Here is a 15,464-nt window from a genome sequence, read left to right on the forward strand (position 1 = left end):
GTTCTTAAATGTTAGTTTTCATATAAGGATAGCAGACATTTGAAAAACCGCTTTTCCGTTATTTTATTGCACTGGAATTTATCCTATCTTTTATTCTTGTGTTACCATAGGCCCCAGATTCTGCTTTGTCGGAGGTAGAGAAGTGGTGGCCAGACTAGAAAACGTTAGACGGATTTGGGCGTCGAGACTGCGCCTCCGTCGCTTGGAACTACATTTCCCACAAGGGTGGACTACATTTCCCATGAGACTCTGGGCGCGCCCGCGCGCGCACGCGCGCGCAAAAAAATGACAGCTTCCTGTCTCGCGAAAAGCTGCGTGGTGGGCCACGGGAAGGTAAGTAAGGGAATTTGGGGATGAATTTTTTCTGGGTTATACAAAGAGGAACGGATAATTGGACAAATAGCTGGACGGGCTTCCCCCTTCCCCTTTCCCATACCTTGCCCTTCAGAGCCCTGATGGGAGGAAGCGGCGTCTTGCTTAGGTCCCTGTTCTTGTATCTGCTGCTGCTTGAAGCTCGTGGCGGAAACGCACAGCAGGAGGCACTTAGTAATTGGGTTCTTAGCGGGCCCTTGGACTCGAGGTCTCTGCTGCCTCAGAACAATGTGCTCATGACACTAAACACTACCGGAGGTCAGGATTCCAGTAGTATGCGGGGAGGGAGGCGTGGCGACTTTCTTCAGATTGTTTGGGGGCTCGGATCCCGCTGTTAATGCTCGTAGTGCGCGGCTGCTGGCCCTTTGGCCCTTCCTCCTCCTCCCTCTCTGGCTTAAAATAAAGTTTATCATGGAAAATGCTTTCTAGTGCTCCACTAGTTACTAATATTTCGAGATTTAAATTCTTTAACTTCAGGAAACGTGTTGGAACTCCAGCGGTAGGCAGCCGATCCTGCGTGGGGTGGGCGCTCAGCCACACCCCGGCTCCCTCGGGGTGACTCGGCAGCCCCTCTGCAGGGTCAGGTCCGCTCGGGGCTGCTGGGCTGGAGGAAGCGCCGTGCCGACGAGTCTCGGCCTCAAGTCCTCTATTTGCCGCAAACCTTACCTGCTGAAACCCTTTGGACCAGGTCTTTGGTCAAGTAAGGGTTGAACTCGGTAATCCCCGGAAACTTCTTGCGTTGGTCATTATTGGGCTTTGAGATGGAGCCAAGTCTGGTTTAACTTGCAAATAAAAATGCCATATGGTTTTAAAGTAGTTTTTTTTGTTTTTGTTTTTTAAAGAGAGGAGATATAAAAACTACCTTTAATCCCACTACGGTTTTGATTTTTCCTTTTGCTTTGTTGTGTACGTGCACGCGACTGTGATATTAGTTTACAACCTGTTTCATTTAATTTGCAGTTTTCCATTAGCTTCCCATTATTTTCAGGGGCTAATATTCTATTTAATCATTTCACTGTTGTTGGATAGTTTGCAGTTTTTACTCATTTGCAGTGAGCGTATCTTACATCTATCTTTGAGTCAATGATTCTTTCCTGATAAATGCCTCACTGTGGAACTGGATGAATGTTGTAGCTTAAATATTATGGAGAAAATATATTTTAGCAGATAGTAATGGTCACAGTTACTCATTTCTACATTACATAGCTCTTTTCCCTTGAATAAGCCAACTATTTCTGCTGTCACTGTAATGGCTTCAAATGCTAAAACTGACAAACTCCAGATTTTAGATGTCCCTCACTGGATTAGAAGTATCAAGAATAGATCCAATATAAAGTGAACAGAATTAGCATTTTGGTCTGTACCCAAATATGCCAGTTTCATTTTGGGATTTGTTTACATCTAGTTGCAGAGGTTCGTAGTTTTTTTTTGTTTTGTTTTTTGTTTTTTTTAAGATTTTATTCATGAGAGAGAGAGAGGCAGAGACACAGGCAGAGGGAGAAGCAGGCCCCATGCAGGGAGCCCAACGCTGGACTCAATCCAGGGTCTCCGGGATCAGGCCCTGGGCCCGAAGGCGGTGCTAAACCGCTGAGCCACCTGGGCTGCCCAGGAGTTCTTTTTCTGAGTGGGAATAGCCTTCAAATGACAGGAATAATTTCTAAGAAAATCTCAGTGGCAAATTATTAAAAAAGCGTGGTAGTCTAGACGTGACAATTAGAGGGCAGTAAATTACTGAAGTATTTCTGAAATGCAGCTTGGGTTAGACTACTTTATGTCATATAATACTGTTATTGAGGGTCTATTAAAAAGCACTTGCATTTTCTGGATTTTTTGTGTTCCTTTAGTAATGGAGATATGTTGTTACTTTTCTTCCTTTAGGATTATGTACATAAAGGACAGTTTTTTTGTTCCTATCCTGTGGCTCTCATTACTTAAGTGGTGAGAGTATGATGGGGAGCAGTGACTGGAGGCAAGTCATAACCCAGTTTTGAGATCATCTTAACTTTGGGAAGTATTAGTAAGTAAAAATAAGGTCAAGTCCACAAAATCCCAATTCTTTAATGAATAAGCTTAATGCCCAGCAACTTTAAAAACAGCAGTTCACATTGGCCAAAGGTTAAAAACAATATAGAACAGAAACAGTGCTATCTGACAAAGTAGAAAGACTAGGTCTGTTTTTTTCTTTCTGGCCTTATTTCTCTTGCAGCTAGTAGATTTGAGAGTGGTAATTTGGAAGTGAAGTGGTATTTGATTACCAATGTGATATAGACCTAGGAAAGACCAATGGTGGGTGAAGTCCTTACTGTATAATGTTCCATGGGCTTGCAAGTTAGTTGTTTCTATTTAAATAGAGGACAGAGATAAAGAACCAGATTACCCTCAAACAATCCCATAAAAGAGGTTAAAAAATACTTAAGAAGGAAAAAGAGGGAAAGGAAGCTTCCTAGGCATGACTCCATTTGCAAGGTCACAACGAACACCCCAACGAAGGGCAGATCTTTTCTTCTCAGTTGGCACCAGGTAATTGTTTGGAACATATATGTGCTGAGGTTTGGCCTGGGGTTCTGGTCGCGAAAGCATCTGCTCTCGGACACCCCAGCGTAACTCCTTTCTATGATCTTCACCAGGTATCCTCATCGAGTCCCAGTCTCTTTTGTACTCAAAATATCGGGCTACCCGGTCTACCTTGCCCCGATTTCGGCTTAACTGGTCCAGCCTTGGGAGAATAAAGGACTTGGGTCTGCTGGCAACTATCAGGTCTTGTTCATAAGCTGGAGGGCCCATTCCTTCTCTTCGTAGATAACAAATGAGCTGATCTTGAGAAATTCCTTGGTATTCATGTGGTAGGGTAAATTTCTGCGGAATGTCATCTGGGGAGTCCATGTCTTCCTGGAACTGTAGACTCATAAGCTTTTGTCTTAAGTCCCAGAGATCCATATCACTTTCTGTACCAGACTCTGATTCACTGATAATCGACTCATCTGTCACTAATACTTCCCCATCTGGCTTCTTCCGCAACACCTTTCTCTTCATCACTGGCTTTCGGAGTCTCTGGGAAGGCTCAGAGACTGTTACTGAAGTGGCATTACTTTCTACATGTGGGTACTGCAGTTGTACAGGAAGAGCAAGTCGCTTTCCTGGGGTTACTGAAGCTTTACTGTAGGGATCATACTGGATAGACCGGGCATCTCTCCTGACATCTCCCTCACCCTGCCCTGCACAGATGTGGGTAAAAGCTGTAGCAGCTGCCAACATTCGTTCTTCTGGATCCATATTAGCCCATTTTTGTCCACTGGGCCCCATGAGTTCCTCCATTGCTTCCCCTCCACTGTAGGACCTTCTGCAAGAAAAAAATACTCATCAGTTTTCTGGTAATTCCCAGCTCATAAATTGTTCATTCCCTTTTGTGTACTATTTTACTGTAGTTACACAGAGAAAGAATGGCTAAGGCAATCATAAATGTAATAGTTATATAATAAAATACAGATTACAATACGGAGTAGTATGGTAGCAGTTTGGAGGAACATTAACTCAGCTCCAGAGAATCCATCATCTGCTTTCATTTCCACTCTTATTTGCTCTCACTTTTTTTTTTTTTTTTAAAGATTTTATTTATTTGAGAGAGAGCGTGAACAAGTGAGCATGCACAAGCAGTGGAGTAGGGGTGGAAGGGGAGAGGGAGAAGCAGACTCCCTGCTGAGAGAGAGCCTGATGTGGGGCTTGATCCCAGGACCCTGAGATCATGACCTGAGCCAAAGGCAGTTGCTTAACCAACAAGCCACCCAGATGCTCCTTGCTCCCACCTTCTAATGGCTGGTAGTTCCTGCTACCTTTAGTAGTCCTACGACAGGACAGGTGAGTTCTGGGATTAAAAAAAGCTTGTGACTTAGGGCACCTGGATGGTTCAGCCAGTCAAGTGTCTGACTCTTGGTTTTGGCTTAGGTCATGATCTCAGTGGATCATGAGATTGAGCCCCATGTCTGGCAGATAGCTTGAGATTCTCTGTCTCTGCACTCTCCCCTCCCTGCTTATGCTTTCTCTCTCCCAAATAAATAAAATCTTAAAAAAATAATAAACCAACTTGTGACTATATGATATGGTATGTGATATGGGGCTTAATGCTTAATGGACATTACACAACTCAGAGCGGCAGTTATATATCTAGGATTGTCCTATGTGCTTAACATTTATCAGTTCATGTATCCTTATTATCTTCTTTCAACAGATGAGTAACATGAGGCAAAAGGGGTTAAATAACAAACCCAAGATTACAAGCTAGTAAATCATGGAATTGGAAGTCTAACTCAGGCAATCTGGCTTCAGAGTCCTTGCTTTTAACTCTGAGAGTGACTTAATCCAAAACCATCACAAAAGCAGTGATAGGCATATAAACACTCCTATGCTTAAGAGACTGTGCTGAGCATGGAGCCCAATACTAGTTTCCTGACTGGATCTGGGATAGGTATTATCTACTGTCCACCATTTCCTGTATTCCTACAATTTTTCTTTTTAAACTGAAAAACTGGTACATGTGCATGGTAATTTAAAAAAAAAAGATTGTCGACATATTAGTTTCAGGTGTACATTTGACAAGTTTATAGGTCTTGCTAAGTTCACAAGTGTAGCTGCTATCACCATAAGATGCTATTACAGTACCACTGACTTCATGCCCTATGCTGTACTGCACATAATTTTAAGGATCTCCCCTCCCCCTACCAAGTCTCACTCTCAAAGGCAGTTTCTTACACTTTCTCTAGTAATTTTCCATATTCATATGAGTATTTTTATACCATAAGGGAGCATATTATACAACTCTTCTGAACTTTAGTCCTGGTGATCCAGCTGTATCAGCACATGTTGACTGACTTCATTTTGTTTAAAGTCGCACACAACTCTGACGTATGGATATGTTCCTGATTTAATTCACCTTACACTCTTGTTAAAAACGTTACAAGTATCTTTTGAGTTTTTAAAAGATAAGAGAATATACTTGTGTAAGCATATATATGTGTATATTACATTTCTAGAAATGCAGTAGGTCAAAAGATGTGTGTGCTCAATTTGATAGCTGCTGTCAAATGCCCTCTGCCCTCTGAAGAAGCTGCACTGATGGTGTCTTCAGAGCTTGTTTCTTCATTCCCTCTTCACAGTGGTATACTAGTACACCTTCTCTGCAGTCAGCTTGGTAAACAGTTCCCAACTTAAATGCCACTGAGTAGACATGAACTTTTCATATATGTATGTAAGCTTTTTTCCCTCTTTTTTGTATGAAATGCTTTTCCTTTCCCATTTACCTCTCATTGTTGAACTTTTTCTTATTGATCCTTACATTAAAGCTGATGTATATATTCATAAAATACTTATAGAGCAAGCAAATTACCCTTTGCCATAAGTATTTTTCTTCCAAGTTTGTTGTTTACCTTTTATTTTTTGCTGGTACAAACTTTCAATTTTAGGCAGTCACTTTTTTTTTTTTTTTTTGGTTTTCTACAGTATCTTACTTAGAAATGTCTTTTTCATTCCAAGACTATAAAAAAAAGGTTTTCTTCTAGTACTTTTAAAGTTTTTTTTTTTTAATTTAAACTTTTAATCTATCATAGATATAAGAAACTCTCAAAGGCCAAAAGCTAAACAAGCTACCAAGAATTAGGTAACATGACCTTAGAACAGATTTGGAGACAATCCAGAACTAAAGTGATCACCAGTCACAGATTGTCTAGTACTGTCCCAGTTCTAAGGATGTGGTATGTCGATCCCCATGTTTTTGAAATATGACAGGAATTTCAACATCTTAATTAAACTTTCTAGACTGACTCTTCTAACTGCTAGAGGTACAGAACATAAATTTGACTTTAAAAAAGGACCATGATGCTTAATTACCTTTTTTCTGCCATCAAAACTACTTAGAGTGGGAAAGTCTGGACTTCAGGCTCTATTTCCAATATGAAATACAGTCATTGGCAAGTTTCATCAATCAGGCCAGCCTCTACTGTACCACCTTTAAGACAGAACTGTTAGATGTTAGGACAAACAAGCCACTGATTTTATCTGACATGTCGAAAAAGCAGAAGAGCAGACATATATATTCCATATGAACAGATTTTATGATTCAAAAGATTGGACAAGCGTAATAGTCAAAAGGAAATGCTTTAAGGAAGAAATAACAGTAATCAGTCCTTAAATCATCTTAGCTAATAAAGAAGAGAAAAATGGGATCTATAGACATTTCCCCTAAATTCTGACTGAATTTTAACAATGCTAGCTATTTCTTGATGTTCCTTTCCTTTCTGACTGTGAACTGGCCAGACAGGATGGAAAAGAAGAATATTTGTGAATGAGCAACCTGTAGCAATGAAGCTAATGCTTGTCTCCCTGAATGGAAGCAAAATATATCTTTTAGGCGTTAAATTAAATCTTAGGTACTATTTGCACATAATGGAATGATACTGACATCAACCAAAGTAATCTGCATTGAAATTGTTTTATCCTTTTAGTCTCTTTTCAGATAGAGTGGAGTTATATGATTCCTTTATTCCTGGGGTTGGTTGTCTTATCATGGCTGAAAATGACACAGATAGACTCCAAATTGAGAAACTCCTGAAGAGAGTACAAGAACTGGAAGAGGAGGTACAAAGACTTAAAAAAGAACAGGCCAACAACAAAGACTCAAACGTGAGAGAAAATTCTTTAGGAGTCAGAAAAGCTAAGCGTGCATTTGATTTCAGTGCTCATGGCCGAAGACATGTAGCCCTAAAGATAGCCTATCTGGGCTGGGGATACCAGGGCTTTGCCAGTCAGGAAAACACAAACAATACAATCGAAGAGAAACTGTTTGATGCTCTAACCAAGACTCGACTAGTAGAAAGCAGACAGACCTCCAACTACCACCGGTGTGGGCGAACAGACAAAGGAGTTAGTGCCTTTGGACAGGTAAGGGCCACTATACAGTTTCTCAAAGCAAGCGATACCAATATATGCACATGCTAAGAATTCCGATTGTGTCTCCAAACTTCTTTCTTTAATTCCACAGGTGATTTCTCTTGACCTCCGTTCTCACTTTCCGGAGGGCAGCACTTCGGAGGATTCTAATTTAAAGAATGAAGTCAACGATGTTGCTAAAGAGATTCGCTATACCCACATTCTCAATCGGGTGCTCCCTCCAGACATCCGTGTACTGGCCTGGGCTCCTGTGGAACCTAGCTTCAGTGCTAGGTTCAGCTGTCTGGAGCGGACTTACCGCTATTTTTTCCCTCGTGCTGATTTAGACATTGTAACCATGAACTACGCAGCTCAGAAGTATGTTGGCACACATGATTTTAGGAACTTATGTAAAATGGATGTAGCCAACGGAGTGATTAATTTTCAGAGGACTGTTCTATTTGCTCAAGTAGAGCTGGTGGGCCAGAGCCTGGATAAAGAGCAATGGCAAGAACCTTTCCAGTTATGTCAGTTTGAAGTGGTTGGCCAGGCATTCCTTTACCATCAAGTCCGCTGTATGATGGCTATCCTTTTTCTGATTGGCCAAGGAATGGAGAAGCCAGAGATTATTGATGAGCTGCTGAACATAGAGAAAAACCCCCAGAAACCTCAGTACAGGTAAGTTAAAAACAACCAAAAAACCTCAAAGTGACTGTTGCCTTTACATTGTTTTTAATTAAATACTTTAATTAAAGGTTAACATATCTTCCTCTCCTAACAATTGTCTAATTAACTAGGTCACTTATTTTGTCTTCATGAAGCATTTACTCTAACTTGTAGAATGCTATGAACATGAAGGAGGGCTACCCTTTTTTTGTCTCATTGTTCTGTCTCATTAGTAAGAAACAGGTGTTTGGACCAGGCCCCTAAATAAAATAACATTCATTTTTTTTCCCATGAATTTATGTTGAGAGGTATTATTAAGTTCTGGTGAAGTTTAAAAGTAAGCATTCAAACTATTAAATCTTCCTTGCTTTATATTACCGAGTAGTCATAACTATTATACTTTGAATTTTTCCTAATTTTCAGTGTCTGAAATGGTAGGAAAGATGGGAAGAATAGACTTTTCTTTTGAGAGCAGGCTGAGGTCAGATAAACCAACAATTCATTCCTAAGCAGTAAAATCTAGTTTTTACTTCATATCATGCAAAATTACAAGTTTGGAAAAATGTAAAAAATAATTTTATAGCATTATGGTTGAGGCAAGTCATCTCACTTTTGGGTGACCTGTTACCCTTGAAATTTAGCCTAATATAGATCAAGTTTAACTAGCTGATCCATAGTTTTTGTTTTTTTTCTTCTTTTAATTATAAAGTTGTTCAAGGTTAGGGATCAGTTTTTTATTTTCTTATCTGTTACCCAATACTGACAAAGTTTTCCCCTCCTTTTAACCCAACTACCCCCTGACCTTGTTCCTAAAAAACTGCTGGATGGCTGCTGTGTATTTTCATACTCTGTTTCTCATCTCTTTTTCTCTCTAGTATGGCCGTAGAATTTCCTCTAGTCTTGTATGACTGTAAGTTTGAAAATGTCAAGTGGATTTATGACCGGGAGGTTCAGGAGTTCAATGTCACTCATCTACAACAACTATGGGCTAACCATGCTGTTAAAACTCACATGTTGTATAGCATGCTACAAGGACTGGACTCTGTTGCAGTGCCCTGTGGGACAGGTATGACAGGAAAATCCTAGGATACAATTATTTACTAGAACCAAAGCTATAGAGAGTATGGGGGAGGTAGATTTATATAAAGTTTGGAGGTGATTCTACTGTAGTAAAGTAATATTTGATTGTATATATTATAGGACCAAAGATGGATGGAGTAACAGAATGGAGAAACGTTAAGCCTTCTGTCATAAAGCAGACCAGTGCCTTTGTAGAAGGAGTGAAAATGCGCACATATAAACCCCTAATGGATCGTCCTAAATGCGAAGGATTAGAATCCCGGATCCAGCATTTTGTACGCAGAGGACGCATCGAGCACCCACTTTCATTCCATGAGGAAGGGTCAAAAACCAAAAGGGACTGTAATGATACAATGGAGGAAGAAAATACTCTTTTGGAGAAACCAACAAAGAGAGTCTGTGTTGATACAGAAATTAGAAGCATCAGTTAACCATAACAGGATCTAGAAGGGAACCAACTAGCTAGTGGTAGGGGTATAGAAAAGAAATATAAGATAATATGTACTTCAAGAAATCCTAAAATTCAGATGATCAGTTCTTGAAAAAGAAAAAAAAAACCCAAAAAAACCAAAAGTCCCCCCAAAACCCAAAGACCATTAAGCCCTATAAAGGAAGTTCCAGCTTAAATAAGAGTTCAAACGTTCTCATTCCTCCCCAAAAGGATTAAGAGATGGAAGAAGCAAAAAGCAATTGTGAAATGGAGAGTTGTTTACATATACATGTGCCTTGTGTTCAAATTAAATTAAAGCCTGATCCTGCAAGTGTCTAATTTGTTATGCTGTCTTTTTAAAAAGCAAATGAGATATTCACTACTCATCTGAATTCTTATAAAGAGCTTTGCCTTGGTTTATTATTTTTAAAGATTTTATTTACTTATTCATGAGAGACAGAGAGAGAGACACAGGCAGAGAGAGAAGCAGGGAGCCCGATGTGGGACTGGATCCCAGGACTCCAGGATCATGCCCTGGGCCGAAGGCAGGCACTCAACCACTGAACCACCCAGGCATCCCTCAGTGTATTATTTTTTTAAGAGAGAAATTAAAAATAAGAAATTTAGTCAGTTAAATATCTGGTACATTGGTTTATGCAAGGCACAATACTACCTGAAAATGACCTACCTGAATAAAAGCACAGCATCTCTTACAAAGCTTATCAGTCTAGTGCTGTGAGCCACAAGTGGTCTCGGTTGCACAGTCATCTTTCTCTTCTTCTTCTTTTTTTTTTTTTTTTTTTTTTTTTAAGATTTATTTAAGAAAGAGCACATGAGCAGGGGGGAGGGACAGAGGGAGAAGGAGAAGCAGACTCCCTGCTGAGCAGGGACCTGATGTGGACCTTGATCCCAAGATTCTGAGACTGAGATCATGACCTAGGCTGAAGGCAGACACTTAAAGGACTAAGCCCACCCAGGTGCCCCCATCATTTTCTTCTTCACAACCTTTTACATATGTAAAAAACATTCTTAGCTTTATTCACGAGCCATATAAAAATAGGCTTAAAAATAGGAGTTTACAACCTTCTGAAGTAGTGGTTTAAGGAAAGCTCTTAAAAAGAGGAGGTTTCCAAGCTAAATCTTGTAGAACAAGTGGGAGCTAGTTAAAGAGGGGATAAAGAAATAACATTTTAGCGTGTCCAAGGCAGAAGATGCAGTTTGTATAAAGCGTTAGAGATTTAGCAGCATTTGAATGCAGATAATTGTAAATAAAGGAATATGGCTTGACCCTGACAAGATCCTAGTTTAGAAAAGAAAGCAAGGGTCATGTTTGTAGATTCCTGAAGGCCTTCCTAAGATTTTATTTTGAGAAGCCACTGGGGGCAGGGCGGGGAGGGGAAGCCAGGATCCTGTAGCAAAAATATTGCTCTGGGATTGCTCTGGGTTTGGTGTGGACTGGAATAGGGCAAGACAGTGGGGCCAGTTAGGAGGCTGTCAGAGTAATCAAGGAATTAGATGATGATGGCTTAGACTAGATTTGTAGTAAGGGGGATGGAAAGAAGATGAATTTGAAATCAAGAAAAGAGCAGCAACAGGGTTTTATGGTGAGGTTCAAAAGTAGGGAAGCTTTCAGGGTAATACCTAGGTTTCAGACTGAAGCACATCTGAGACACAAAGGACAGGAAAATGAGGTGGGGCTTTGTTCTCAAAGATTATAAGTAACCCTCAAAATATTATTACTTAACACCAATATTTATTCAAAAGAATTCAAAGTTCTTTTAAATGAGATATTAGCTTTTATAGTAATTAAAATAATAAATACCAAATGAACTCAGACCTTCTGCCTCAGTAACAATCTTCATCACTACAGAGTGTAATACTTCTGTACATTTATGAAACAATTATACTATATGTTTGAGATCCAAAGTTTTACTTACCAATCAACAAATAGTTTTGTTTCTACTTAGGCTCCAAACCCCTGGGATACAAATATGGTGTATATCCTCAAGCTGCTAGCTAAGACAACATATGGGGCAATTACAAACAATGTTAATATATAAAGAGTAAACTGATCTTGTGTAAGTGCTATAGAAGCGTAGCAGCCTGTGGCACAGAAACAAGACTTTACCGAAGAAGTTCCAGGTTTAGGATGTAAAACAGTACAAGAAAAGTGAAGTGACCTTGCAGTACTGAAGAAAATACACAATAGCCTTCACATTCTAACAGAGTAGGAACTGGACAAGGTCCTCATTTTAGAAATAGGAAAACAGTGGTACAAAACAACTAAGGTTTATTCTTAATAGCCAATTGCACAATCCAGGTCATCTGGATTTTTTTTTTTTAAAGATTTTATTTATCCATTCATGAGAGAGACAGAGAGAGAGCGAGAGGCGCAGAGGCACAGGCAGAGGGAGAAGCAGGCTCTATGCAGGGAGCCTGATGTGGGACTCGAACCCAGGACTCCAGGACCACGCCCTGGGCTGAAGGCAGGTGCCAAACCCGCTGAGCCACTCAGGGATCCCCTGGTCATCTGGATTTTTGAGTCCTGTCATTGATCTTTGGAACCTGATTTTTCAACATTTCATACTGCCTGAATATTCTTAAAATGTTACTTTCTCCTCTAAATTTGATGTAAGGATCCTTTTGTTTTGAGTGTAATCACTGAGTAGAGTATCCTCACTTTCACATGTAAGGACAAACCGAAGCATTCGATTTTTTTCAACTTCTTACCTTATTTCAGTGTACCTCCACTCACATTAGTTTTCAAGTTAAAGAAAAACCTGGAAAAGAACAGAGTTTATGAGATCACGATTTAAAAAAAATCAACTCTAAAGAAATGATATACAGGACAAAAAAAACACTAACTGAAAAGCCATGTTTGGGCGATTCTACAGAAGCAAAGGAGTCAGGATAACGGTCTTAGATCTTAAGTAAAATCCTTTGAAGGTTAACTAGATTATACTATCATATATAGTAGAGTAAGCATTTTGTGATACTATTTTTTGGTAGTTGCCATAGATAAACTCAGGACAATTATCATAGATGAAGCAATGATGAATCCCAAAATGCAATTCTGCAAAACTACTTAAGTTATCTGAAGTAGTATTTGTTATAAATTTCAGTCTCTGACTCAAGGTAGGGACTAAATAAACATTAGAAGAAAAGTAGGTCTTAGATCTTAGTTTCTTCATTGGCAAAATTTAAGAAATTATTCCAATAGGTGATGAAGTTTAAATGAGATTATACACATTATATATGAATATATAACATTTAATATATATGTAACATTATACATAAATATATATAAAATGGTGTTTTGTGAGAAGTACTAGAACATTTAATTCAATATTCATGGAATACAAAACTACCTACTAAAAATATAAAAGCAGGGAAATAAATGGAACAGGACTCTTTGGGTTAGGAGGATCTCCAACATGAAAACCCAGAGATTTCTTTACAGCATATGTACTATACTACACAGTGATTAACCTGTTGTCTTCTTTGCATTTAAATTACAGCACACTCCCATTCTTTTTCTAGAATGTATGAAGATGGTTATTTGTAAATAAAATATAAACGTAAGTAAAGGCCCATAGGTAACTGTAAATTCTTTCCTTTTAATATAAAAACCCCTTTACTTAGGGCGAAACTTTCACATAGAAGCTAGAGCAGCTTATATTTTGCAGATTCTGATAGTATTGACCAAAATACCCAATAGCACCTTCTTTCCAAAACTTTTGAGCAACTCAGTGTCCCAGGCTTAGTAGTTGCAAGTGAAAGGGTTTTGAGGGTGTGTGGCTTCTAATCATTACAGGGGGGCTACGGTAGAGTCACAACAGATTCCTCTACCTCTGAGGAGGTAAGCATGCAGCTTTAAGAACCACAATGTCACAACAAAACACTGACAAAAGACGACCATAATCCAAAGAGACAACCAACTGGGGGAAACACTTTTAACAGGTTCAAAATCACTTAATTCAAATTCTTCTAAAAAGCTATTAAAAGGTACATCAGAAAAGGGGAAAGACGGATGGCTTACCAAAGAAATAATAATACTCATAGAAAAAGATGTTTAATCTCATTAATAACACAAATAAAAACATTAAGATATCCTTTTAGGTTGGTAAGATTTTTCAGCACCTAGGGCCAATCAGAAGATTTATTAAAATAGTAACATTTGATATGTTATTAGAAGGTGGAAGATAAACACTCTGTGTGTTTAACTGTGTTTACAGTGGGTGGGTAAAACTTTGGATCTCAATTTTTCTAGAGGGCAGTTTAGCATTATGAATCACAATGTAAACTGTATCACAATTTCTAAGCCATAACCCACTTCCAAGAATTAGTCTGAGGAGAGATAAACTGAACAAGGATGCAAATGTGTACACATACATGTAACCATCATGCTGTTTTTTATGATGAAAAAACTGGAAAAACAAGTGTCCACCATTAGGGGATTGGTTAAATAATAGATCACACGGGACAACAATTGCAAGAAATACCATGAAGTCATTAAAAATAACGTATACCTATATTTGACAGACAAAATTCTAAGGCATAATCTGCTTTTTTAAGCGAATGCTTTATTATATCCGAAATATACAATTAGATAAAAATATTTTCTGAGCAAAATCATGTAAATATATATTCCTAATGAATACATCTGAAGGAAACCCAAATATGAAGTGGGTTGCTTTTTAAATTTTATTTATTTATTTATTTGGGGGGGGGGTTGCTTTTTTTAAATGGTTATCGGACAGGGGCACCTGGATGGCTCAGTGGCTGAGCATCTGCCTCGGGCTCCGGTCGTGACCCCGGGGTCCTGGGATCTGGGCCCGCAGGGAGCCTGCTTCTCCCTCCACCTGTGTCTCTGCCTCTCATGAATAAATAAATTAAATCTTCAAAAAAATAAAAATAAAAAAAGTTATTTGAGGCCGATGGAATAGCTAGTATTTTCTTGCTTTTGTTCTCTATAGGTTCGTACTTCTTGGATTAATTCTTTAAAAAAAAAAAAAACAAGACTGTATTTATAATCAGGAAAAAAAAATGTTTTTTGTTTTGTTTTGTTTTTGTTTTTCCCTCCTGGGGGCAGGACTACAGGGCCCTTGGGTTCCCCACGGCCTCCGAGCCGCCCAGGGAGAGGGCTGCACGCAAGGCTGCGGCCACAAGTTCCCCAGGGGCGTCACCCGGGCTGGGAAGGGTCCGGTCCCCGCACCACCAAGCCCCCCAGCGCCCACCTGGCCGGCGCGTCGGCCTCGGATGCTCGCGGCCCCCCGCCCGGTGCGCCCGCCCCGGCCTCCGCCGGCTTACCCGCCCCGCCGAGGGCCGCTCGCCGCCCCGCGTCCCGCGTCCCACCGCCCGGCAGCGCAGCTCCGCAGGCTTCGGTTAGCCCGCAGCTCGCGCAGGCGCACAGCCCGCAGCCGCGGTTTGAACCCGAACAGCGAACCGGCGCCCTCGGCCCCGCCCTCCAGCTCTCCTATTGGCTCCGAGGGTGAGCGTCTGCCCCGCCGACGTTCTGATTGGTGCCCGTCCTCCCCGGGCCTTCGCCCTGGGGCGGGAGGAAGCCCGGGGACTTGAGGCGGCGTCCCTAACTCCGTTAGCGGCCGGCTGGCTGGGTCTGCGGAGCGGCGGCCCCAGCGCTCAGTCCACCTGCGCGGACTGCGCTTCCGCGCTTCCCTGCTCCGGGCGGCTGCGTGGGGGAAGCCGCCCCGGGCGCCCGCGTCTGCAGCAGGTCGGCCTGGGGTCCGACCCACGCAGCTTCCTTGAAAAGCACGGACGCGCATCGCGCCCCTTCCGTGGCCCGTGTCCAGGCTCCGACCGTGACCATCCCCCGTCCCCACCGAGGCCCCTGCGTCCTTGCTGCAGCTGCGCCGACCTCCCTGCTGGAAGCACTCGCGGCCTTCCTCCAGAATGCATCTGCCTGCTCCCTTCCCATAGCCTTATTCTTTAAGAACATTTTTTGTTTTGTTTTGTTACATGTACCCGCTTTGGGAATTGC

At 40.9% G+C, this 15,464-nt stretch overlaps 2 protein-coding genes across 6 annotated transcripts; one reads left to right on the forward strand and one right to left on the reverse strand.

Moving 5' to 3' along the window:
- Positions 1–217: 217 nt before the first annotated feature.
- On the forward strand, positions 218–9,797 carry PUS3 (pseudouridine synthase 3). Of its 3 annotated transcripts, none has more exons than XM_041772663.1 (5): positions 218–333; positions 6,867–7,302; positions 7,403–7,968; positions 8,832–9,022; positions 9,157–9,797. In XM_041772663.1, exons 2-5 carry the CDS (start codon positions 6,928–6,930, stop codon positions 9,465–9,467), a joined length of 1,443 nt encoding a protein of 480 aa, XP_041628597.1. In that variant the 5' UTR covers positions 218–333; positions 6,867–6,927; the 3' UTR covers positions 9,468–9,797. The 3 variants fall into 3 exon arrangements, with proteins under 3 accessions (XP_041628597.1, XP_041628596.1, XP_041628598.1); XM_041772662.1 differs by lacking the exon at positions 218–333 and adding an exon at positions 2,253–2,341; XM_041772664.1 differs by lacking the exon at positions 218–333 and adding an exon at positions 2,366–2,389.
- HYLS1 (HYLS1 centriolar and ciliogenesis associated) lies at positions 2,414–14,869 on the reverse strand. 3 transcript variants are annotated; one of them, XM_041772665.1, is made up of 4 exons: positions 14,777–14,850; positions 12,197–12,246; positions 6,253–6,370; positions 2,414–3,712 (listed from the first exon to the last, which is right to left on the reverse strand). In XM_041772665.1, the coding sequence occupies exons 3-4, from the start codon at positions 6,264–6,266 to the stop codon at positions 2,785–2,787; spliced, it is 942 nt and encodes a 313-aa protein (XP_041628599.1). In that variant the 5' UTR covers positions 6,267–6,370; positions 12,197–12,246; positions 14,777–14,850; the 3' UTR covers positions 2,414–2,784. The 3 variants fall into 3 exon arrangements, with proteins under 3 accessions (XP_041628599.1, XP_041628600.1, XP_041628601.1); XM_041772666.1 differs by having other exon boundaries at positions 6,253–6,383; positions 14,777–14,820; XM_041772667.1 differs by lacking the exon at positions 6,253–6,370 and having other exon boundaries at positions 14,777–14,869.
- Between the last annotated feature and the right edge of the window lie 595 nt (positions 14,870–15,464).

This window comes from Vulpes lagopus, chromosome 10, assembly GCF_018345385.1.
Source record: "Vulpes lagopus strain Blue_001 chromosome 10, ASM1834538v1, whole genome shotgun sequence".
In the NCBI taxonomy this organism is placed as follows: domain Eukaryota; kingdom Metazoa; phylum Chordata; class Mammalia; order Carnivora; family Canidae; genus Vulpes; species Vulpes lagopus.